General features: G+C 36.3%; 1 protein-coding gene across 4 annotated transcripts in view; it reads right to left on the minus strand.

Annotated features, from left to right (window-relative positions):
• ESR1 (estrogen receptor 1) overlaps positions 1 to 25,819 on the minus strand; it is a 264,535-nt gene that overhangs the window by 152,565 nt on the left and 86,151 nt on the right. For all 4 annotated transcript variants that reach the window (XM_003797871.2, XM_012810119.2, XM_012810120.2 and 1 more), the window contains one exon: positions 23,081 to 23,197. In XM_003797871.2, the coding sequence (XP_003797919.1) occupies positions 23,081 to 23,197 (117 nt within the window). The remainder of the gene's footprint in view (positions 1 to 23,080; positions 23,198 to 25,819) is intronic.

Genomic DNA, 25,819 nt, shown 5'->3' on the forward strand with positions numbered 1-25,819 from the left:
AAAAAAAAAAAAAAAAAGAATTATAAATATTTTAAAACCCAGAAAGGATATTTGGTTGATATTAGATCAGATGGGATACTCAATCTGATACTTTCTTTAGATTTGAAAACAAAGTTTGAACTGGAAGAGGAAGTGAAAGGCAAGTTTAGAACTCACATAGTACATTTATCAATGACAGCAAAAAAGCAGAAACACAGCAAAAATAGTGTTCCCTTACTGCAATGGTTATAACCTGGCTAAAGTTCACCTATCCTAAATTCCCATTTCATCATATAAATAAATACTCCCATTTTATTATATAAATGAAAGGCTCAGGGAAATAAAAATGGCTTAGGCCAAAGGCACACAATTAGGGGCTAACAAAAAAAATTAGAACGCTAGGGTAGCTACTCCAAATGTCAACACCTGTTTTTTCTACTATACCATCTCCAATGCTAATATGATTGGTTAAATTTCTAATAAAATGGTGATTTTTCCTTATGGGTATGTTGACCCAGCACACCATCTATGCAGATTCACATTATTGCTTCTTGGTGCTGTATTCATTCTAAGTTATTTCACTTCAAATTCATTGCATACAACACAGTAACCTGAGTATACTAGAAAATTCTATCACATTATGCGATGATTTTTAAATCCTTCCAAAGTTTATTCAGCATGAGTAAGCAGGATGAAAAGTTTGGTTCAATCAATACACAGATGGGTTTTAAATATGGCAAGATGAAGATGATGAAGTCAAAATACGACCGAAATCTTTTTTATTTTTAATGGAAAAGTAGACACAAGCCCAGAGGATAATCTGAGAAACTCAAAGAAATTGTGAGCCCTGAATTGCGGAGAATGGAGCAGAGTAAAAATTCCTTATAGAAGACAGAAGAGAAAGGAGAAAATTGGCTTCCAGAAAATGAAGACAGAATTGGAGACAGGGATAAGGAAATGACAGTTATTTTTCCTATGATTTTAAATGGAAAGAATAGAACACAGAGCTCTGAAACTAACGCTTTCATTTTACCAGGGGAAAGCACATCAAAACCATGGATAATAAAGGGGGAAAAAAGGATTTTGGTGAGATGTTCCAAAGGAGAAAAAAAAAAAAAAGGTTTCTAAAGATGATACTTTGCAGATCGTGAGATTATCACAACTCTTTTTTAAAAAATCGTTTTCTAACTAAGAAGCAGATTGCTAGAATAATTTTCTAGTCATTTGATGATACTTGTAATTTTTAGCCTGATACATAAAAAGACCTAATATATTGTTGTTCTTCTTCACAATGAAATATTGTTGCAAAATCTGAAATATCACACTGGCCAGGACTCTACCTTCTCTGGGAGAATAAAATTAAAACTGAAGATATATGGACTCAACTGCGGGGGGGGAGATAAAATTGGGAACCAGGTCCTATGGTATAAGTTCTTCTATTTAATCTTCATAAGTATTCTAATATAGTAAACTTCCTAGAGTTATTAGCTGTATATTATGAGCTAATCATTACAATTATTAAATACAATAACTGGCTTACCCACCAAAGATACCAGTTAAATTGTCATTTTAAGTACTTTTTTCTTCTAGCAGAGAATACCACTATTCAAAATAGGGTGAAACTTCACAGAATGAACTTGTTAAAAATAGTGTCTGCATCTATGAAATCTTAATTATAATTACATAGTCATTTGTGATCATTTTCAATGGTTCTGGGCAAAGACAAATGAGCATAATAAGATCCATTAACCAACCTGTGTTTTTTGTTGGCGTGTGGGAGAGGGACTTAATAAAGTGGCCTAAAGAGCAGAAGGGCAGGTGGTGGTGGAAATCCTCACCATGGAGTGAGTATAGGCATTGAAGGATACAATTTCAAATAATTTGAGAAAGTGATTCTCAGCTAAAGTGAGTACATACTTCACAGGTAAAATGGTTACTTTTAGTGTGTTGCTTTTTAATAAGTAAAAAGAATATTAAGGTCAATACTCTCCCACCCCTAATATTCTCGATATAGTTTACATGGGTGTATTGCTCGAGCATGATATCTGTCCTTCCTTGGATTTCACAAATGTCACAGTGCAAGGCAATTGCTAACGCCATATTTTTCTTTAGTGGGATTAGAAACCTTGGGGCTCTTTTCACCAGCTGTTCACCTGTTCCATAAAACAATATAGGTTGCAGAGGAGGATAAACCTCTGTGATTAAATTGTGTTTATTGCAAATGGTGCATACAGCCCAAGAAAACGTTAGGGAGTAAGTGAGATGCTACTACCTACGCTGTGCTAGGGGAGTGGCATTAAGCTAAGGTAAGCTAAGAAAATTAAAACAGGTGTCAGTCTTCCATGTAAACTAACTAAAATTCAACCGTATTTGAAGAAATTCATAAACTCTGCTCCAAATGTAAGATAAGAGATGGCACCTACCACCACATGAACTGTTTTAGAATTTCTCTTATATTCTACCCTTCCTTCTTCATTTTTCCTCTCACTAGTCCCCAGTTGTTAGCACTGGCCACTAGACCCCTCTGTGGTCACAGAAATGTTCTGCAGCTGCACTGCTCAAAATGGTAACCACTACCCACTTGTGGCTATTGGGCATCTGAATGGGGCTAGTATGCCCAAGGAGCTGAATTTATAATACCATTTAATTGTGTAATAAGCCACTTAAATGTAAATGGCCACATGTGGCTAGCGTCCACCTACTGGACTTCAGTAGACCAGTGTGCAGCAGCCTTGCAGAATCCTCTCAGCAGCACTCAGAGGGGATGAATGTCATCCATCCTGGAGATGCTCAATGTTGGGTACACATTAGAGTCACCTGGGGAGCTATGAAACCAACTCTGGTGACTAGGCCTCTCCCTCAGAGAGTCTAACTAATCTGGTTTGAGGTGGCACACTGGACGTGGTATTGCTGTTTCTAAATCTGAACAATAAACAAGGCTACGTAAGGGGGAGGTCCTGAGGACCAGCCTTCCTGGCTCTGTATTCATTTGGTCCTGTGTTGGGGGTGGCTGTGATGGGGCAAGTCAGAGCAGGTTACCAAGTGAGCGCCCAGTTTGCAAGGCTCAAATTTGAAAATGTTCAAGGAAGCCATAAAGAAATACGAAAATAAAACATAGGATGGACATGGAAGAAACAGGAAAATTTGCTGAATATAAAACAGAATTATAAAACTTACAACAAGTGAACCAGCTCTCATATGGTTAGAGGGAAAACTGTAAAGAAAAGCCATGTGGTAGGATGAACATTTAATTGCATTGGTCACCCCAAGGGATAGCCTTGCTATAAAACATTCAATTGGCCAGAAGCTGAAAACTTTTTGATTGTACATCTCTAGTAGGAAAAAGTATTTGAGCAAGTGCTCCCAAGAGATGTCCATGTTTTAACCACATTAATGGATTCGCATACTGATGTATTACATGTGTAGGAGACATACAAGCTGAAACAGAATTTTCTTAATGAGACTCAAACAAAATAAGAAATTCTATTATGTTCTTCCCGCACTTTAATAGATCGTATTGCCAATGGCCTGCTTCCAAAACTACTTTGAAAACAAATGCCATACAATTGACAGGAATATTTAGAAACTGGCCCACTAAACTAGTCCTTGCTTAAGACAATCCCCAGTAAGATTTTGATCACCCTTTTACAGGTAACAGATCTTGAAAATAAGTTCCTTGATGTCTCTGTTTGGGTCTCAATAACTACATGAGCATTCATCATCACAGGCAAATGAGTTTACATTTTGTAAATTAAAAAATGAGGAGTGTCGTCTCTTTGTGGTTAAGTATACAGCCAAGGCCAAGGGAAAAGACCCATTTGGACCCTGCCCTGTTCGTTTATATATAATTATTAATTTACATTCTTCTCAATATTGTATTTGCTGCTCCCACTTACTCTAGCATCAAGATCTAGAGTAGCCACTAGCCACAGGTAGGTTACTATTTAAAGTTAATCTAACTTAAATTGAGTGCAGCATTTTAAGTACTCAATAGCCAGGTGAGGCTATGGGTTAGCCTCAAAAGGGAAAGAAGAGAACACTCCTATCATCACAGAAAGTCTGCCGAACAATGCTGCACTGGATATGTAGTATATCCTTCTGGAACTAGGTCAGAAATAAAAAAGGTGCTACTGCCAATAGAACATCAACTCTGCCGAGTGTTTGCAATAATGATAATTGATTATAACATCTACTCTCTGATCAGTCTGCCTCTATATTCGTAGATTCCTTATAGTGGGATTTGTTGGTGGCCCACCTGCAATTCAGTCCCTCTCTGACCCCTAACCAGGTATGTCAGAATTCCTCACTTCTTGATCTGATGAAATTTACAATGAAATCAACTCACAGACACAGCATAAACTGCACCCAAACTGCACCCATCCAGACCCAAGGCCTGAGTAGATGGCTGCATAGTTCACCCAACATTAAGGTGACCAGATTTTAACATTCGTAAAACGGGATACCATTGACAGAGGGGGGGTGTTCATAATTAAAAATGTGGTCTATATGGAGCAACAAAAATTTTCATAGAATGCAAAAATAGTATTGTAATATATATATTTTTAATTTCAACATAAGTACAATTTACAAATATAATACATTAAAAAAAATTATGTATAGGGTGGTGCCTGTGGCTCAAAGGAGTAGGGCGCCAGTCCACCTGGGCTACCTTGCCCAGGAGGGGAGTAGGGAGTTTACATTAGCCTTTTCATTTCCAAATGAAGTTACATTAACCTCTTCATTCCCAAATGGAGTTACATTAACCTTTTCAGCAGCCAAAAACTGTATATTCCCTTCCCGTTGTCCCGCCCTTCCCTAGCTTGTCGTGCATCCTTTCCAAAAATCAGGACTTTTTTAAAACACCATGGGACGCGGGACAAATTGTTAAAAATCAGGACTGTCTCACCAAAAGCAGGACATCTGGTCACCTTACCCAACATCCCCACTCCTCATCTACACCATGTCCTGATGACTCCCTTGGATAAGTTCCCAAGACCATGTTTCTGCCCAAGATTTTCAGAGGTGAATTTCAGTCCAGAAGCCAACAGTAGCTGGTGGAACTTTTTATGACATTTACTCATGCACTTCCCAGGAATGGCACCTCCAAAGCTTTTGCCTAATGGGTGCATTCTGCCCCTTCTAAGCAGCTATCCTGACTCTGGCTTAGGCAATCTGCCTTCTGAAAACTCTCCTGGTATGGGAAGCCCATTTTTCTTATGTTCATTAAATACAGTGCCTTTCACTGGCACCTACTTCCCAGGCCTAGTTCAGTTTTTCTCATCCTCTGCTGTGCTGTGGCCTAGGATGCTCTCTGCCTTCTCCTTAGCCAGCCTCAGCTGACCTTCATCCTTGGTCCCACAAAAAGCCTCAAGTTGGAGACTCTTTATGTCATGACAAAATACACCAAAAAGTCCACACTCCCTTGCCTAGCTGTGAACGCTTAGCAGACCAGGGAGCCTGAGTCCCGGCCATGGGATTTTCACATGAGAATGACTCCTGCCCTATAAGGGGAGAGAGCCCACGACCTTGGTGTCATCAGCATCCAGCTCTCACCAGCTGAGCTAAGCATCTCTAAGTTGCAGGGGAAGTTTAAGGTCATAGAGATTGGGTTGCCCTTTTCCATTTTATTCTCCAAAGATAGAGTGAATTGCCCTGATTGCAGAAGTTGCCCAAATGAAAATATTTGACCTTGAAGATAATTCAGAACAGAATGTACTCAGACTAGACACAGAATTAGCAGTCAGGATGCACTTCTCCACATTAGCTACAGACCCCTCCAAAATCACAAGCTCCCTGCTGGGAGTGGGGCGTCTACTTCAATGTGAACTCATCCAATTCTTTGCCACTTTTGCCTTAGGAAGACACATTCGAATAAAAGGACCAAGAGTAAGTTATTGTTTCAGAACAATTTTATCTCACTCGTTTAGAAAGCTTTCACGATTTGTGAAACCTTCTTCCTTATTTAGGGTTGCCCCACTTACCTTGGATAGACTGAAAACGTTTTGAAGTAGGGATGGAAAAGTTAACTTTTTTCTCTGCAATTTCATGCATTAACTCTTGAATGAATCACGCCAATCACTCATGCTTCAATTTTAAGCAAGGAGGTGAAGAATAAGCAGTGAGTAGCATTTGCCACTGTGGGTGCCTTCCATCATGGGAAAATAGAAATGTAACCAATAATCGGATTGATACCCAAACAACACCAGTCATTTGCTATTGATATTTCAATGTCATGGTGATAACACTAAATAAGCTCATTCAATAACATTTGTGAGCTCACCTAAAATACAGTATAATACCAAATGGGGAGTAAAATAATTAACAGAGGTGAAATTTATTAGTTAAACACATGATGATTTATGTAGTTGATATACTAAGATAACTAGTCAATTTTGCTCCTCATAGACAGGAATAAGCATTAAAAAGAAAAAAATATTGTCATGAAGAAAGATTCCTAAAAATTGAGAAATGAGCAAAAAATGCTATCCCACTGAACTTACAAACTATTTTTTATCTTATTCATAAACACTTGATGCAAAATGTTGAAAATATAAAATACAGGAAAGAAAAAGAAAGAAAATAAAAATCATATATAATTCCTTTCCCCAGGGTTAAACGTGGTTAACCCTCTGTTGCATATCCTGCCAGAATCATTTATTTATTCATATATTCACCCTACTCTTATTGCCCAGGAGAAGCCTCTATAACTTAAATACATATATGCTATTTATAAACAGCTCTCTTCTTGATATCGTCCACGTCAACAACAAATGTATTTCTCTATATTGTAATGTGTAACATTTGCAGAGTATTCTTTTCAGATGATGTATCACGATTTCTAAAGCAATCACTACTGGTCCAATTTTGACAATATGCATATATATCAAATGCCATAAAAATGTGCACACTGTTTCACCCAGCAATTCTAATTTCAGGAATGACTCTAAATAAAAAAAGCATTGGGCTATGCAAAGACATAGCAAAAAAGCTTTTCACAGTCACGTTTAAAACTGTAAAGTTTGAAAGAATATAAATATTAAATAACTGAGGGAACAAATAAATGATAATATGTGCATGTTGGAACATTAATTTAGCCCCTCTTAAAATTTCAGTTTGAAGGAGACCCACTCCTGGTAAAATGTCAAATGAATAGGCAATGCAATTCAAAATTTGTAAAGATTTTTAAAATACATGATATAGCTTGAAATAATTAGATTGTAAAAAAATTTTTAAAAGATAGACCTCTAAAATATCAATAAAATGAGTGAGCTATGAATAAATTTTTGACCATCCAAGACATTTGGAGAAAATTGGAAAACTTTATTGAAAGTCATTTTAAAAGACCTAAAATAAAAAATAAATAAAAGATCTAAAATAAACGGAGAGTTATATAATGATCACAGTAGAAAGAGTAAACATCATAAAGATGCCAATCCTCCTCTAATTAATTTATAAATTCAATGCCATCTCATTAAGTGTTGATTTAAAAATTCATTGAAAGCAAAACTGCCCTAAATAGCCAAACTAATTTTGAAAGAAGCAAGCCCTTTTCGAGAAGGATTATAAAGTTAACATAATTAAAGTTATGGAAATGAAAATTATGGTTTTAGTAAAAACAGACAAATTAAGCAAAGAAATAGCAAAGAAAGCTCAGAGTCAGTTCTCTCACATAGGAGAACTTAATAAATGATAGGGATAGCTTTGCAGAACAATGGGAAAATAAAATTAATCGTTCTGGAACAACTTGGTTTTCCAGATGAAAAAATACAAAATTATATTCCTCACATAATGCACAAAATCCCCTGTCAAGTAGAAAAGGTAACAAAATGTAGAAAGGCAAAGCTCTAATACCTTTAAAACAGAGTATTATTAAGTAATTTTATGGTGGATAAGCAAGGAAAGATTTATTAATCAGATCTTAAGGTATAAACAACAAAGAAAAAGTATGATAAATTTCTCAACTTAAAAATTAAAATTTTTAATGAAACAGATGTCACCACAAAGCAAAGTCAAGCTACCTACTAGGTTAATACAGTTGCAATCATAAAATAAAGATTCAGAATAGATAAATAAATCTTTTAAAACTCTATTAAAAAACAGAACAATGGGGAAATAATGTATTAATGTTTCTATGCATTTTTCTTGCTGGTATTTTGTTGCTATAGTATGTGGACATAAAAATTTAGAGCCGTCCTATGTGTCTTTTTAAAAAATCATTTTTTTCAATCCAGGCAATTATTTTTAACATTTGTTTAGTCCATTTTTGTTAAATATTAAAAATGTTTGGGGTTCTACACAAAACTCACTATCAAACTATTTTTAATGGTAATATTTCATTTCCACTTTGGGATTTTTAAACTGTTTCTTAACTAGGTCAAAATTAACCCTAACTAATATGTTGTTTTTAGAACAGTCTTCTGTTTTAACAAAAATTAGTATTTTTTGTTTCCTGAGTTGACTAATGATTTAGGGGAGGATACAGAATTGTTTGTTTGAATTTATCCTTTTCTAGGTAGTTTTTGAAATATCTCATAGTTCTCTTCTAATTTTAAGAATATGGAATGTCCAGTTTAATTATTTCACTTTATAGCATGAACTTATTACTGTATTAATCTATTTGCCCTTGAAATGTCTTACACCTGATTCAAACAATCTTCTCAGGGGTGGGGGTGGGTCATATCAGTGAAAAGTGATTTAGGTTTTCACTAACAGGTTGCAAGTGAGTTAATTTTCACATCTTGAGATAGTATTTTTCTGCTTTCTAATAGAAAATGTATATTTCCTCTAATCTGTATTGCTCATGAAAATTTTCTTAGATGTCTTTATTTTTCCTTAAATAACTAACTTATAAGCTCCAATGCAGAGAAGAAAACTCATTTTATTTCCTTACCTGACCCTATTATCTGAAGATTAAATCTATTTTTTTCTAAGGTTAAGGCCACCAGTCCTGCCTGAATCATCACCAGCTCTTTATGTAGTTTAGAATCAAACAAGGTTTATCCGAAACACTAATTTCCTAATTCCAAATCATCTTCTGCTGTGTAGGACAGTCTAAGCATAGCTCGTCAATATCCCACCACCTCCCTTTTGTCAGTTTATACCTCTTTTTTTCTTTTTTTTAATTATTATTTATTTTTTGGTATTCACTCATACCCCTTCCCAAGGTTGCTTCATTTCTGGGCCATTACCCAGCGTCCTTCCCCAGCTCTGCCTTCTCCTGAATACTCTCTGCAGGGGTACTTTTATTTTATTTTTTTAAATATTCTCAATATTTCTGAAACATATCTGGCTGGGGTTGGCATTGCTGTTTTGTTGTCTTGTTTTTGTTTTTGCTGTTCTTAGTTTTTTGTTCTAATATCAGACAACTCTAATTCTCTGCATTGGATTCAAATCAAAGAAGTCACCCAGTATTGTTCTACCACCCCCACCATCCCAGTGGGTTCCATTGCAAAATGCAGTCGGTGAATACCAACAAGAACAGATAGACAAGCATTTCTGTGAACCATCACCATTTCTAAAGGACATCTCTTTGGGAGTGAACAATCCCAACATCCATGTTAAGCAAAATAATTGCATATGTACAACATTTAAGTTGGGGAAAGATGTGACTGAAAAATGGTGAACTGCAGCCCTCAAGCAAACTAGCAAGTTATTCCAAAAAGAATTAAAATGCTTACCACATTTTAATCGTTCATGTAATAAATTAAAACCATATTTATTAAAAGAGAGGATTTGTGTGAATGAGTTAAAAGCCAATCAGAGCTACTATCTGCCTGTAGGAAAGAATATTTGGAAAATTCATAGTGGAACTAATTATGTCAAATTATGCCTAATAATTCTGGGGGACTCTGTAGGTATAGCATAAAATGCATATTTTGAATGCCCCATAAAACAAAATAATAAACATAAAGTACAAGCTAAAGAAAAAAAGGAATTATTATCAATAGTAAAGATAGTAGACCTAGAACTTCTCAAAACAAGTATCTATAAAGAGTATCAGCTACCAATAATATTTTTTATCTTATCTGTGATATCAGATATTATTGAAATAATTCGATAATAAGAAAACTTATTTTGACTTAATTTTAGAAATAGCTATTCTACTCTCTAAAAATTGTTTTTCTTTAATTTAATGTATAATGTGATAGTTGTAGTTTCTGCCATCACTACTTTTTATTCTTAAAGTTACATAATAAATCAGAGGCCTATGCATTATGCAAAAAAAAAAAAGAGAAAAAAGAGGAAACGAGAGGCAGAGATAGAGAAACATAATTATGATATCATGGTTGTAATAATACCTCAGTCATACTTTTGTCATCTAAATAATGAAATAATGCCAAGGAAATAGTTAGGCTAAACACTGAGAAAAATCATCTTTTCTTTTCTTGCCTAAAATTTCCCTTTAGTCTTTAAACTCTCAATAACAAATATTTACTGAAATATTGCTGTGCTAGGAATTAAACAAGAATATGACTATCTCTGCCTCTAGACATTAAAAAATCTAATTGGATAGATAAGAGCTAAGCCTATTTTGAAAATACTGGGTTGTTGGCTTGATTCAGTTTTCTGAATCCTATATCCCAGTCAACTAAGTGTTCCATAAACAAAGACTCATTAAATGCAGTCCAAAGCCATCAACGGGATCCTGGCCGGGGGTGGGGGTGGGGGGGTAGGGGCAGGGCTAACTGGCATGGCCACTCTGCCACTCGAGAGGCCAGGCTAGGATGAGACTTAGAGGCAATATGGGGATAAGAGCTGAGTGTTTGGAGGCTTAGTGACTTTACTGTCACACAATTAAGTTTCACAATGAAAGAAAATGATCAGTCAGATATATGTCCAAGAAGTCTAAAATCAATGCCTAGTTCAGATGGAGTCATGGCAAAGATCAGAAATGGAGGTGAGGCAGAGGGCCGAGGGTAAATAAAAACCGAAGGATGCAGGCAGGCAGGGAGGTGTCAAGAACCAAGAGCAGCCACTAGTTGACAGAAGCTGCTCTCTGCACAACAGCGCATCTAACTTGTCCTCAAGCTGGCAGGGGACACAGACCTCAGTAGTCACATTATGACAGAGCTCTAACAGCAATTCACTTCATCCTCTCATTAGACTCTGGGAAAGAATGTTATAGGAATTCAGAGGGAAAAGGTGATGACTTTTAGGGAGTCCTAAATGAGTTAAAGAGAAGGGGCCTTAGAAAACAGGGCAACTTATCACAAACAAATAAAGATATTAATAACCAACTTTCAATTGAGTAGAGGGACAAAACACAATCTAGTAGAGCACACAGGGACAAAACACCATCTGTAGTCAATGGACAGATCTGTTTGCTGGAGCCAAGGGTTTGTTAGGAAAGTGGGAGAGAGAACCTAAACAACTATAGAAGGTAGAGACCTTTCCATGCTGGGTAAATGAGTAGTCCCTCAGGGCAAGGTACTACATTTCATATATCACTGACTATTCAAATGAAATCAAATACATAATTAATTTGTGTTTAATCATGATGTCAATAGTATAGGGGAACTGCATTTTATTTAGAGATTATAATAAGTACATGAGGCAAAAATTGAGTAATTTTCATTACCCATTGTAACCAATTTCTATGGAGGGTTTGCTAAAAGCCAAATACAATATAAAATCTTTATATTCATTCTCATACAACCGTGTTAAGGAGGCATTATTATTCTCATTTGACAAATAAAGAAACTGAAAACTAGGGAGGGCAAGTATCTTGTTCAAGGTCAAATACCTATAGACAGAGCTAAAATTTGAATCCAGGTGGTCAGATTCTAAAAGCTGAAGATTGAAACCACAATTCTACATCGTCTATAAATAATACCTCACATCTACACATCAGTTTCTAATTATCAAAATACAGTTCATGTGTGTGAGTCTCAGGTTAGCCTTAGAGTGTAGCTGGTATTTTCTCACCTATATGTTTTATGTGAGGCAGGAACCCACAAAGAGAGGGAAACAGATCTTGGACAATGTGACAGTACAACACACGCCCAAGAACATTAGCCAGAAATTGAAACTACAACTATAAAGAACTAACAAACGAGTTTGCTTGATTCCTAGGAGCAAGATCAGACCTGGTGGGTAAGATGAGACAACAGGAATTTTTAGGCTGTCTGTTGAGAAGATAAAGGAGGTTTGGTCACCTATGTGAATAATCTCTTTCCACTTTATGTTGCCTGGACACACTGTCTAGTCAGTGGCTGCCACTTAAGTCCCCCAAACCTTCACATAGCAGATGCTCAAATAAAGGTTCTCTATAAATGATTCAAGCTAAGAAGCTTGGACTCTGACTGGCTTCTGTTAGCTAAAATCTTCAAAATAAAACTACTAAAAATTTAAATATAAAATAAATGTAATAAGACTTCATCTTTAAAGCAAGCTTTTAAAGACAATATGCCTAAATACAATTCCATATGTTTCTCATTTTTCTTTGCTCAGTCAAGCACTAACTAAACCACCTGCTACCTCCAAGTGTGACCAGAAGATTTCCTTGTGATGATGTCCTTCACTCTAGCTCAGGATCCCTGTTAAGGCTGTCATGTATTTCTGTAATTTCCAAGTCTGACCTTAAGTATGTTGGTTTAGACCTACTGGATAAGCTTTCAAGCAAATATCACCTTTTGCCTATGTGATATTAATCAGGAACTTACCAAAATGCACTTGTTTTTTAGCCTCTTCCTTTCTTTTTCCAGATAGCAGAAACTAGAAAGTTTCGTCAGCTCTTGGGACTCAAATCATGACCATTATATCTCTAATAACAAAAAAGAAAGCTTAATTATCTTTTCAAAGTCCTATCTCCACAAACTTTGTTCTTGAATTCTTCATTTTTTGTGGCTAAATCATTTGTAACAATATTATGGCTATCTACTCATTTCTCTATGATGATGGCATCAAATAATTCTTGGGACACCCCCCATTCAGAAGAGATTCATTTTCCACGCTAATGAATGGACAGAATAACTTTGTCCATTCCAACAGGTTTTTCCAGTTGCTAATAGTTCTGCTAAATTTAGCTCAAAATGTAAATACAATAGTTGCTGAGGTTGCTCTTCATGTACAGAAACATATATGCTACCTTTGGCTTTTGATTATAACCTTTCCATTATTAATCTGAATTTAGATCTTAAAACATAAAATTTAATTGAAAGATACTTTAGAGACTACAAAGTCCTAAGCCTACATTTTTCAGAAGTAACAACTGAATGCCAAAACTTTAAGTGATCGTCTCAAGGTCCCTAGGTACTAGGTAAAGAGCCAGGCCAGGACTCTTAGCTGACAAAATGATGTGTCTATAAAGCAGAACAGTTAAAACACTTTAAAAAAAAAAAAAAAGCTTTATAATTAAAATTACCGAAAAATAGTGAAAACCTTTGGCCTGAAGGTAAGATGACCTTTTAAAATTACATTAAATATTAAATAATATTAAGTAATTAAGTAAGTCTTTTGAAAATACCCATTATGCCCTGCATGTAAATTCATTTTGATATTTCTTCTATGCAGCTAATCCAAATTTGTTTCTTTTCTTTTTGTTGAAGAAGTGTAGTATTCTGTGTCCACAGTAATTTTTCCTAAGATGTAATTTGCTCTACGAGATATTCACCTCTTACTTAAGCACGTGTCCATCTTTCATGATGTTCTATGTCACTAAAAGGTCAGCAAGGCAGAATAGTCCAATAAAAGAAGCACTAAACCAAGAGTCAGGAGACTTGGTTTCTTGCCTGAGCAGTTAACTAGCTGTGTGACTTGGATAAGAACAATGAGCTGAAAAACAAAGAGGTAGACGTAGACTCTGATCTTTAATTCTTTCCAACCACTGAAATAAGAAGTAAGCATATGGAAACTCCTGTGATCTTGAGCTTACAGAATTTAAAAGTAGCAATTCATTCATGTAATTACAGACTCTAAAGTTCTGTGTTTTCTAGTTTCCACCTACAGAAAAATGTCTTTACGTCATATCAAGAATCACTTTACTCTTCCTAAAGCAAATTATAGGTAAAAGAGTGACCCTATCCGAAATTTTTGCCTGGCCTTGAGTCACTACCAACATTTCTTCTAACATTCAAGGTGAGGTATGGCCTGTCTTGTAGATAAAGATTCCACTTTTTTCCTTCCTAGAAGAACCAATGTCACCTTTAAATAAGCAATTTACTTGAGTATAAAAAATATTAATCAAAGTCTGTTGTTATCTGTTTAAAATTGCCTGGTTTGAGTAGTTTCATGTAAGCTTTGTGGCAACCACAAAGCAAAAACATGACATCAAATACACAAAAGACAAAAAGTAAGGATTCAAAGTATATCACTAAAGAAAATCACCCAATCACAAAGGAGGATAGTAAGAGAAGAAAGGAGCAAAAGATATGGAAAACAATAAGAAAACAATTAACAAAATAGCAGTAGTTTTTCTTTATAAATAATTACCTTGAATGTAAATGGGTCAAATTCTCCAATAAAAATTTATAGAGTAACTGAACAGATGAAGAAAAAAATAAGACCCAAGTGTTTATTCCCTAGAAGAAACTCACTACATATTTAAGGACATAGACTATAGGTGAGGGATGGAAAAAGATATTTCATGTAATAGAAACCAAAAGACAACAGTAGTAGCTAGATTTATAACAGATGAAATAGACTTAAAGTCAAAACATGTAAAATGAGACTAAGAAGGCCATTATATAATGATTAAAAGGTCAACTCATCTAGAGGATATAACAATTATAGATACATATGTACCCAACATCAGAGTACCTATATGTATAAAGCAAATACGAATATATCTGAAGGGAGACACGAACTGTAATACAATAATGCTAGGGCACTTAAATATTCCACTTTCATCATTAGACAGATTATTCAAGCAGATAATAAGGAAAACTTGAACTTAAACTATACTTTAGCATAAATGAATTTAACAGACCCATCCAGCAGCAGCAGAATACATACCCTTCTCAAATGATCATATGATCTATCTTGGAGAATAGATCATATGTTAGTCCACAAAACAAGTCCTACCAAATTTAGGAAGATTGAAACCATATCAAGTATCTTTTCTAACCATAATCATATTAAACTATAAATCAATAACAGAAGAAATTTGGGGAAATTCATAAATACACAAAAATTAAACAATATACTCTTAAACAACCAATGGTTCAAAGAGGAAATAAAACAGAAAATTAAAAAATCTTAAGACAAATGAAAATGGATGCACAACACAGCAAAACTTGTGAGATGCAGCAAAAGCAGTTCTAAGAAGGAATTTTATAACAATAAACAACTACATAAAAAAAAGAAAAGAAAGAAATGTCTCAAACAACCTAATGATACATTTCAAGTTACCAGCAAAAGAAAGATAAATTCAGCCTCAGGTTAATAGAAAGAAAGAAATAATAAAGATTGCAGGGCTGCAGCTCCATATGCTGGAGGTGGTGAGTTCAAACCTAGCCCCAGCTAAAAACTGCAAAAAAAAAAAAATATATTGTAACAGAAATAAATAAAATAGAGACTAGAAAACATACAAAAGATCAATAAAACTATGAGTTGGGTTTTTTGAAAAGATAAAACAAAATTGACAAACTCGTACTCAGATCAATTATGAGAAAAACAGAGAAGACCCAAACAAATGAAATCAGAAATGAAAAAGGAAACATAAAAACTATAACCACAGAAATACAATCATAAGAGAATACTATGAACAATTATATTCCAACAATTTGGATAACCCAGGGGAAAAAAAGGTAAATTCCTAAACGTGTATAACCTACCAAAACTAAGTCATGTAGAAAACGGATATTCTGGCTTGGCCCCTGTGGCTTAATCGGCTAAGGCGCCAGCCACATACACCTAAGGTGGCGGGTTCGAATCCCCAGCCTGGGCCCGCCAAGCACCAATGATGGCTGCAACCAAAAAATGGCCAGCGCTGTGGCAGGCGCATGTAGTCCCAGCTACTTGGGAGGCTGAGGCAGGAGACTCGCTTGAGCCCAGGAGTTGGAGGTTGCTGTGAGCTGTGAGGCCATAGCACTCTACCCAGGGGGATAGCTGGAGGCTCCGTCTCAAAAAAAAAAAAAAGAAAAGAAAACAGATATTCTGAATTGACCAATAACTAGTAAGGAGAATGAATCAGTAGTAAAGTGCCCCATAAAAGAAAGGCCCAGGACCTGATGGCTTTACTCCTGAATTCTGTGAAACATTTAAAGAAATAACATAACACTTCTCAAACTCTTTCAAAAAAATTGAGGAAGGAGGAATATTTCCAAACTTACTTTACAAGGTCATCATTACCCTCATAACAAAGCCAAAGAAATACAAGACAAGTAAAGAAAATTAAATGTATTCCTGATGAATATAGATGCAAAAATCCTCAATGGAATATTAGCAAAACTGATTTCAATTGATTTATCCAGGATGCAAAGAGAGTTCAACATATGCAAATCCATAAAATATGATATAGCACATTAACAGAATGAAGGGGGAAAAACATATGACCATTTCAATAGATGCAAAGAATGAATTTGACAACATTCAACATCTTTTCATTATAAAACTCTCAACAAATTAGATATAGAATGAATGTATGTGTATGTCAAGACAGTAGAAGCCATATATGAGAAACATCATGCTCAATGGTGAAAAGTTGAAAGCCCTTCTGCTAAGATGAGGAATCAGAGGAAGATGTCCACTGTCACCACATCTGTTCAACATAGTATCTACCCAAAGGAAAAAAATATTCTTTTATCAAAAACACACCTGCACTTGAATGTTTACTGCAGCACAATTCACAATTACAAAGATGTGGAATCCACCAAGTGTCCATCAGATCATGAGTGGATTCACAAAATGTAGTATAGGTATACCATGGAGTATTACTCAGCCATAAGAAAAGGATGATTCAATCAATGTCTTTTGCAACAATTTGGATATAAGCAGAGACAACTGTCCTAAGTAAGTACTTAAAGAATAAAACAACAAATACCACATGTACTTGTTATTAAACTGTAATTAACTGATGAACACTACACAAAGGGAAGTAAAATTCAATGGAAATCAAGTGGGTAAAAGGGGGAGAAGTGAGGAGAGAAAACCCACCTAACAGATACAATGCACACTATCTGAGTGAGGGACACACTTATAGCCATGACTCAGGCATTACAAAAGCCACCCAGGTAACCAAAAACATTTTTACCTCCTTAATACTTGGAACAAAACAAAACATAGTATTGGAAGTCCTAGCCAGAGAAATTAAGCAAGATAAGAAATAAAGGCGTGCAAATTGGGAAAAAAGTTAAATTGTCCCTGTTTACTGATGACATAATCTTACATGTAGAAAATCCTGAAGACTCCACCAAAAACTATAATATTAGAATTCATAGACAAATTCCATAAAGTTACTAAATCACTATACAAAAATTAGTAGTGTTTCTATATTCCAACAACTACCCCTCATCAAGAAAATAATGCCATTTACAATAGTTACAAAAAACAAAATAAAATACTCAAGAATAAATTTATCCAAAAGTAAAAGAGATAGAAAAAGAAATTCTAAAACTTGTATAGAACCACATAGAAGTCCCTAAATAGCCAAAGTAATATTGAGCAGAAGATCAAATCTGGAAGCATCACATTACCTGACTTCAAAATACACTACAAATGCATAGTAATCAAAACATGGTATTGGCATATGAACAGATGCATTGACCAATTGACCAATGGATCTTTGATAAGCCCATCAAAAATATAAATTGAGGCAAAGAACTTGTTTATATCCATTAGCTTAAATACAACCTATACTTTTTATCAACTATTCGTCATATTATATGTGAGTGGTAGCATGGAGTAGTATAGTAAAGAGATATCCTGGAAGAAAAATGAACTCTGAGTCTAGAATCAAGGAGTCCAGGCTCAGTTCATCTCCCCAGTAGTTCAAAGACTTTGCTGAAGTCACTTAATCTTTCTGTTCTCCATGGGTTTTTTTTATCTAGAAGATAAAGTTGCTAGATTAGATCAATGATTTGTGTTCCTAGGTAATTGATTGATATATTGATCAATATATTGACTGAAGGGAAGACAATGCCAAATCAGCTTTTATGTGTTTCATAGACTATTTGTTCCTACTTGGGAAGAAGAATCTGATTGCTTTAAAATGTTGAAGACTTTGGATTCATTATTCTTTAAGGTCCACATATGATTCCATTATTCAATCCAGTATGTTTGTTTTCAAATGAAAAATGATAATATGAGAAAAGTTCTGAATAAATTAAGAATCTATGATGTGACTTCATAAAAGAAAAAATTGATTATCATAAATGTGTAAGTTACCACTTAAAACATCTAGAATCTGGTAAATAGTAATCAGGTTTTCTTTGATATTTTTCTTAAATAAAATCCCCAAACATGAATATCCCTACAATTCTTCTGCAATTATTGAGCAATTCCAAGAAAGAAATTCACATTTACTTTTTTTAACTGATTTGGTTCCACCATCATTAACATCAGTAATTGGTTGTTTACTTTTCATAAAAGCCAGTATAGGCTTAAATGAGATTCCAATCCCAAGCCCTAATTTGGGAGCTCATCCCATCAAACAACGAAAAACAAACAAATTAACTGAGGGTGGTAAATATTAAACTTGAGCAGCAGGGAAATATGTTATTTTCCAATTCTTCCTTGGACTTCTAAGTGATTCTGGACAGACATGTATATTTCCTCATTTGTGTTAGTAGTATATGATGTTCTTACTTTAAAGTTCTAACATTTTTGTGATATATTCATTATCTTGGAATGTTTCTAAAAATTACACTATACCACTATCATCAAAATAAATAAAGACTAGTTGATGCGTTCTACGTCATCTCCAATTTCTTCTTGATGCATCTCTAGGAAACAGGACCAGGATGGGCAGAGTAACAGTTCTGCACATCACTTAATTGCCACATGCCAATTTCTTCATCTGCAAAATGAAAAACCTTGCCACCGACATGCCTCTGCATCTATCGTGAGGGGAGAACTTTCACAATTTTATGTAAATCTTTGACGTTGTAAAATGATAAACAACAAATCTCACTCATCATACAGCTACATCCAGTGTATGAGATCAGAAAGAAATCAGATAAGGGGGGAAAAAAAAAGAAAACCTATGTGCCAGAGCCAGGTTTTTATTTGCCACAAAGTAACTACATATTTATCCTATCAGAGGTGACAAAATTGCCATTCCATTCACTTTTGTTCCAAAAAAGAGGCAGACCTCAGATATGATAAACTAAACTCAGATATGATAAAACAGAGATTATTGTTGAGACAGAAAAATACATAACAGCTAACCATTGTGTGTTACTTTAAATTTGTAAAGTATTTTCATTACGTTATAATTTGTGATTTTCATGACAAACTGGTTGAGTAGAAATTATTTATCTCCATTTTATATCTTAGAACAGTGACGCTCATAAAAGTGACTTTAATGGGGTTGCTCAGCAAGTTTGAGGAGCCAGCATTTGAACCAAGGGTTTGACTTCCAAATTTTTCCTCTTTCCAACAAACTCAGCTAGAATGCCACATTCTGGGGTAACAGCATATATCTTGAAAGTCAGATGGTCTGAGTAATATTCTGGGTTGGCGTAAACCCAGGAATGATTGCTTAAAGCTCTGGACTTCCAGTCTGACTTTTCATTATTTGAGCCATCTTCCAACCTAGACAGTGTCAACCTGTCTTCTGAATTTTTTTTTTTTTTTTTTTTTTTTTTGCAGTTTTTGGCCGGGCCGGGTTTGAACCCACCACCTCCCTATATGGGGCCAGCACCTTACTCCTTTGAGCCATAGGCACCACCCTGTCTTCTGGATTTTTATTTGCCACTTCATATGCAAATGTTCTCTTTGTCCTATGAAGACATTAATGGAAGAGATTAGGATATTATCCAGGATTGCTTGATTTACAATGGCTCACATTTAAAAAATCCTAAAGAAATAACTATTTAAGTGAGTCAAATCAATTCACTAATTCATGAAAAAAGATTCTTGAACACCTGCTTTGGGACTTGTTTAATAGATCGGTAAACTGAACAGAAAGAGCCTCTGCCGTCATGGTGTTTATGGACTATAGATAAAGGGATATTGAACAAACTAATAATAGTGGCAAGAGATCATAGAAAGCTGTTTGCTAGGAAAGCTTGAATGTGAATTTTCTAGCACCTTGATCTTGGACGTCTAGCCTCCAAAACTGTGAGGGAGCAGGGAAGGCTTTCCTGAAGTACAGACATACGGCCTCCAATCTTAGGTTGGAGGAGAAGGAGATGGGTGAAGAGACAAACAACCTCGGCACAGAGATCATTCATTAAAATGGAAAAGCGCAGCCTCTACTGCACATCTTAAACCCTGCACCCTGTTGAACTCTCAAGGTTTAGAACCAAACCTAGTAATGATGTTGGAATTTTCAGGGGCAGTAGGCATCACAACAGATTAAGATTGTTATTTATTTCGATTTACGTCTTTCGAATACACCTTCAGTAAATTTGTTCAGCCTTGCTGTGAAAGTAGGGAGTAAGTATGTGGTTCTCTTCTATCTGAAACCTACCTTTCATTTCTATGTAAAGATGCTGTAATCCTAATTGGTAACTAGCCTGGTTAAGAAAGTGGATTGTTGTGAAACCTCTTGGAAAATGTTGTAAAAATTTGTTCAGTCACAGCTACAAATTTTGTAGTTAGTTATAATTAGACTTCCAGTTGTAAATTAAGTCATTATTCAGTGGGATTTTCAAGGAGTAGTTGTACAAAGTACCCTGAGGCTACATGTGGTATCCTATGTCCTGGAAAATACTTATAAATTATATTGCTTTACAGCAAACACTCTATATTTGTAATTAAAATGAAATGTTCTCACAGGCTATAATTTTACGAATTTAAAGCTTGACTTAGAACTTATGTCCATATATAAACTCCCAGAAAGACACATTTTCACTGTATGCAGAGAAATACTGAACAATCACTGAATAATCTCTATGGGGTATCAATATGAACTGAATTTTGTACCCCCCAAAGTCTTATGTAGAAACTCTTACTCTCTGGATCTCAGAGTATGACTGTATTGGGAGGCAGCGTCTGTAAAGAGGTAATTAAGATTTAATGAGGTTATGAAGGTGAGGTCTTGACCCAATAGGACTGGAAGAGGAAGAGACACCACAGATGTGTGTGCCCAGAGAAAAGGCCGTGTGAGGGGTCAGACGGAAGGCTGCCATCTACGAGCCAAGAAGGGAGACCTCAGTACAAACAAACCTGCTAACACCTCAATCTGGGGCTTCCAGACTGTGAGAAAATTACTTTCTGTTGCTTATGTCACCTAGTCTGTGGTATTTCATGATGGTAGCCCTAGAAAACTAACACAGGTTTCTACAGTCACAAACATACACAAGTACATGGATGTGCCATCAAATTATCTGAATTCTGATTTGGAAATCGCGGACAGATTTTTATCATGCCTTTGCATATTAAAATTTCTGTTAGATTAAAAATGAGTATGTATAGTTTATATTTATGCAGCCAAACTTTATCTGGATATTCATTAGGAAAAAAACAGAATTTGCTTTTATTTAGTGGGGTCGATATATGGGCACTCTTGAATTTTTTTTTTTGATGTTTTGGACATATTCACGGGTGCTTATGTCAGCTTTAAGAGAGAATATAAGTGCCTGTGCTTAATGAACCTATAATCACCAAAGAAAAATATTAAATGTGGACTCTCCTGTTTCAGATTAAGTTATTGTTTCAAAGCTGTTACATTCCTGTCACTTATCAAGTTACCTTAAGAAGCTTCTTATGAATTTAATTAAGCCTGACTAATTCTCCAGCAGTACAAAGAAAGATGAATTCCTTAAATATTTAATCCATTTATACTCAAAGTGTCATTTTCTGAACGTAGCTGTTAAATCCTTGGAATTAATTATGCTTTGAATTAAAGTTGCATTTTCGGACGTTCGAGACATACAGCTATTGCCACAGCTCACACAACGTGTAGATTCAAATTTCATCTCTTCAACAAGAGAATTTAAGATCTCCACCCCTCATCTTTCTTCCCCTTCCTCCTTTGTCCGAGTATGAATGAGTTAAAGGTGAGGTGAGCTGCCCTCTATTTGTAAAAATCACTACCACTGAAACTCTGTTCTCCTTATTTTACTCAAGCCTTGCTTCCTTCAGAAAACTCTTCCCCACTACAATCCACAGACGGCACATTTCGGCCCTTTCCTCCCTCCGTGTCATCCCGAAACAGTTGGTTTCATTGTATATTTCCCATGTTTTCTCTCCCACTGTGTTGAGAATGGAAGCAACGGTCCTTGGGCGAGATTCCCAAGAATACAAGCAGCTCAATCAGGCAACCACACTGACGGAGCTCCTAATACCCCCAGACCTAGAACTAGACTCTACATTTCTTGATTTAAAAAAAAAAAAAAACTAGACTATTGGATACAAGAAAAGACAGAAAACCACACACACACACACACAGCCAGAAAGATACAAGCCCAAGGGCACAATCCTGCACCCGCTTGGGGATTTGTTAGAGCCCCCCAAAACCAAGCCAGACACTGAGGTTATGAAAGCATCTGGTTGACTCAACTTCTGAAGGAGAAAACTGCCTTTTGACTGAAATTCAATTCCCCAAGAAATGGCCAGCGATGAGAAGGTCATAGATTAGCTATTTAGCTTTTGCATCTGCAGGTCTCCATTTGGGGAAAGCTTATCCTCAGATACCATTTTCTAGCGTTTGCAATAGAAGCGGTAACTGAAAAAGATTTCGTGACTAATTCCCTGAGCTGCCTTTCTTTCCTTCCACCACCACCTCCCACACACCTTTGATTTAAAACATAATTATTTATGTTGAAAGTCTAAAACACAAAATGGCATGTTAGAATTTACAGTTCCGGCTACTTTTATTTCTTAAACAAAATTGTATTATGAAAACACTTTTTCTTGCAAAGAAAAATAAGAATAGGAAAAACGTTTAATTAGCAGAGAAAACACTAAATTCTCACGGTTGTTATGCAAGAGGAAATAGCCAGCACTGGGCAGGGGCCAAGGCCGTCCCCAAGGTCCCCGTGTGAGCTGTACCTACCCCCTTTCATCATCCCCACTTCGTAGCATTTGCGCAGCCGACAGGCCTGGCAGCTCTTCCGCCTGTTTTTATCAATGGTGCACTGGTTGGTAGCCGGACACATGTAGTCATTATGTCCTATTAAAAGCAAGAGAGGACAGAATTAACATTATTCCAGGAAACTTAGCCAGTCAGTGTCTACAGGGGGACCGTTTGGAGGAAGTTTTCCTATCACTCTCCTGGCCTTACTATGTTGCTACCCCAGCCTGCCCACCTTTTCCTCCTTGCAGTGTAAACAAAACCTCCCTCAGACTTCATTTCTGCTGCAGCCAGCGCTTCAGAAGTTCTTTAGGCAACTCACCTTCGGTTCACACAGCCTACATTCTGCAGCGGGATGAGCTCACAGACTACACTTTCTCAGGAGATAAGGCTTTGTTTTTGTTTTCTGTCTTGGTCTTTTTTAACCCAGGCCACTTGCTAAAATTGTGATCAGGGTAAACTTGTTAGAATAGAATTTTCAGGAAGAAAGTTTCAAAGTGGCCCCTTAAAAAAAACCACACAATTGATTAAAGCATCTGCAGGGAGGTGTGAAATGCAACACGGAATACCTGTATCAAGCTAAGTCCCAGCCGGTGGGCTGGACGGTGGTCAGGCCCTGCCCTTAGGTTCTTCGGTTAGTCCATCACTGACCAACTACAGAGCACGCCGGGCAAGCCACTGGGCAGCTCCAGGGCCCTCCTTCCTCCTCTCTAACCTAGAGAAAATCAATGGCACTCACCACGTACCACTGTTCTGAGAATGAGAGTAATCGAGATCTCCTTTCCTCATTCCTCCCACCTGGCTCAACCCACACAGGTCTGTTCTCCACGTCAGCTGCCCACAAAAGCAGCTTCCCTAAGATCACTGACATCTCCTGCTGCTGAACCCAGGGGACACTTGTCAGTCCACATCATAGTCCACCTATCGGAAGGAGCTGACAAGTTGGCTCCTCCCTGCCCCTGGAAACAGGCTTCTAGAAGCTGCCTGTGACTTCCAGAGCTCACACCTCCCGGCATTCCTGTGGCCTCTCAGGCTGTGGCTTCCCCAGAATGTTTGTAGATTCAATTCTCTCCATCCAACATTAAGCGCGAGCTTCGTGGGGCTCAATCCTAGGTTCTTTTCTTCTTCTCCTACCCTATATTCTTTGATAAGAGAATCTAGTCCCCACCTGTGGCTTCCATTGTCACCAAACACAGACCCCTGGCAAATTTATACTCCCAGCCCAACCCTCCTCTTGGAGCTCCAACTGCCCCCAGGAAGTTTCTGCTTTACAATTTAGAAGTCATCTCCATTCCTTCATCTCTCAAAAGGAATATGATTTTTAGTGGGCACAATATTAAAATTACATACTAATAAATGTTAATATATTATTATAAAGAGGTCTGTTCCTTACATGTCTTAGGAAAATGTCCTAAAGGCAGACTAAGGAAATGCTACACACTGTTTTAAAACATGGCTCTCATTCACCCCCTCTCAAAAATTGAATATGTATTTCACCCTCCAATTCAGATTCTCTGCTTAAGTCTGTCTATTCCCATTTATGGAGGGCAAGACGCAGCATGTAGTGAGCTGTTTTAACTACAGAACTCATTGTTCTTTATTCAACTTAAGGGTTAGCCTCAATTAGAATAGGGTGGAGTGGGGAGCTGACAAGAAATGCTAGTCTCATAAAACTTGGTTTTCCATCTTTAGATATACATTATACAAGTCACTGTAGAAATTGGCTTCAGATTAAATTAATCTCTGTACTCCTCTGTTGCCTAATAGAAGGCAGGACACTAGGCGGCAGAGTTATAACTTTAGTAAAAGACCACTCAGTGACTCAAATAGCTATTATTTTCAGATCTGTCCTTATTAATAAGGAAAAATTGAGGAAGTCATAGAACAGAAACAAAATTCATCTGGGCAGATGCTGGGTCTAAACAAAACGTGTTTTCTTCTGATACTTTAAAGAAACATTTGGTGTTTGGTCTTCTGTGGTATTTATGCAATATATGTTGATATATTTTAGCCATAAAAAATGAGTATACACTAAGTCTCACAAGAAAATAGTCAATAACCATTCAAACCAAGTATTACTTTGACTCTTTTTCTCCTCAAAGGCAGTTATTTTGTAAGCCAGAAGAAGATGGGAGAACCAAATTGGGTCAGAGGCCAATTGGCTGAGCCTGATGTTTGCATTGGCCATCCGTGGTAGATGCGTATCTTTACAGAACCAAATGAAATTCCTGAACTAACATGTTTCAGGCATAAAATACACTCGATTTCTACAACTGAATTCATCTCTTAGCAAAAATGGAAAGAGAAACCCAGCAGAATCATGTTCATATGCAAACCTTTGTGGCCACTCTGGGATTGATAAATTGGCAAAAAGAAAAATGTAGTAAATGCATGTTTTATCTGTAAAATTTAAGCAAATTCTTCTTAACCAAATACTATTGATAACTATTTTTAAGTCTTCAGTTTCCATCAGAAGAAGAAAAGCAATGAAGTAAGGTTTTTTCCCCCTTAATAAGTAGAACTTGGTCAATACATATTATCAAAGCAATTAAATTAAGTTGCTTAAGAAGAAATGCCTTGGGTATATTCCCAGATGACCAAAAATCGCATTACAACAAAGACATTTGTATCAGAATGTTTATTGCAGCCCAATTCATAATTGCCAGGTCATGGAAGAAGCCCAAGTGCCCATCGATCCACGAATGGATCAACAAACTGTGG

Source organism: Otolemur garnettii, unplaced genomic scaffold (assembly GCF_000181295.1).
Source record: "Otolemur garnettii isolate 467f Iridium unplaced genomic scaffold, OtoGar3 scaffold00126, whole genome shotgun sequence".
Taxonomy (NCBI): domain Eukaryota; kingdom Metazoa; phylum Chordata; class Mammalia; order Primates; family Galagidae; genus Otolemur; species Otolemur garnettii.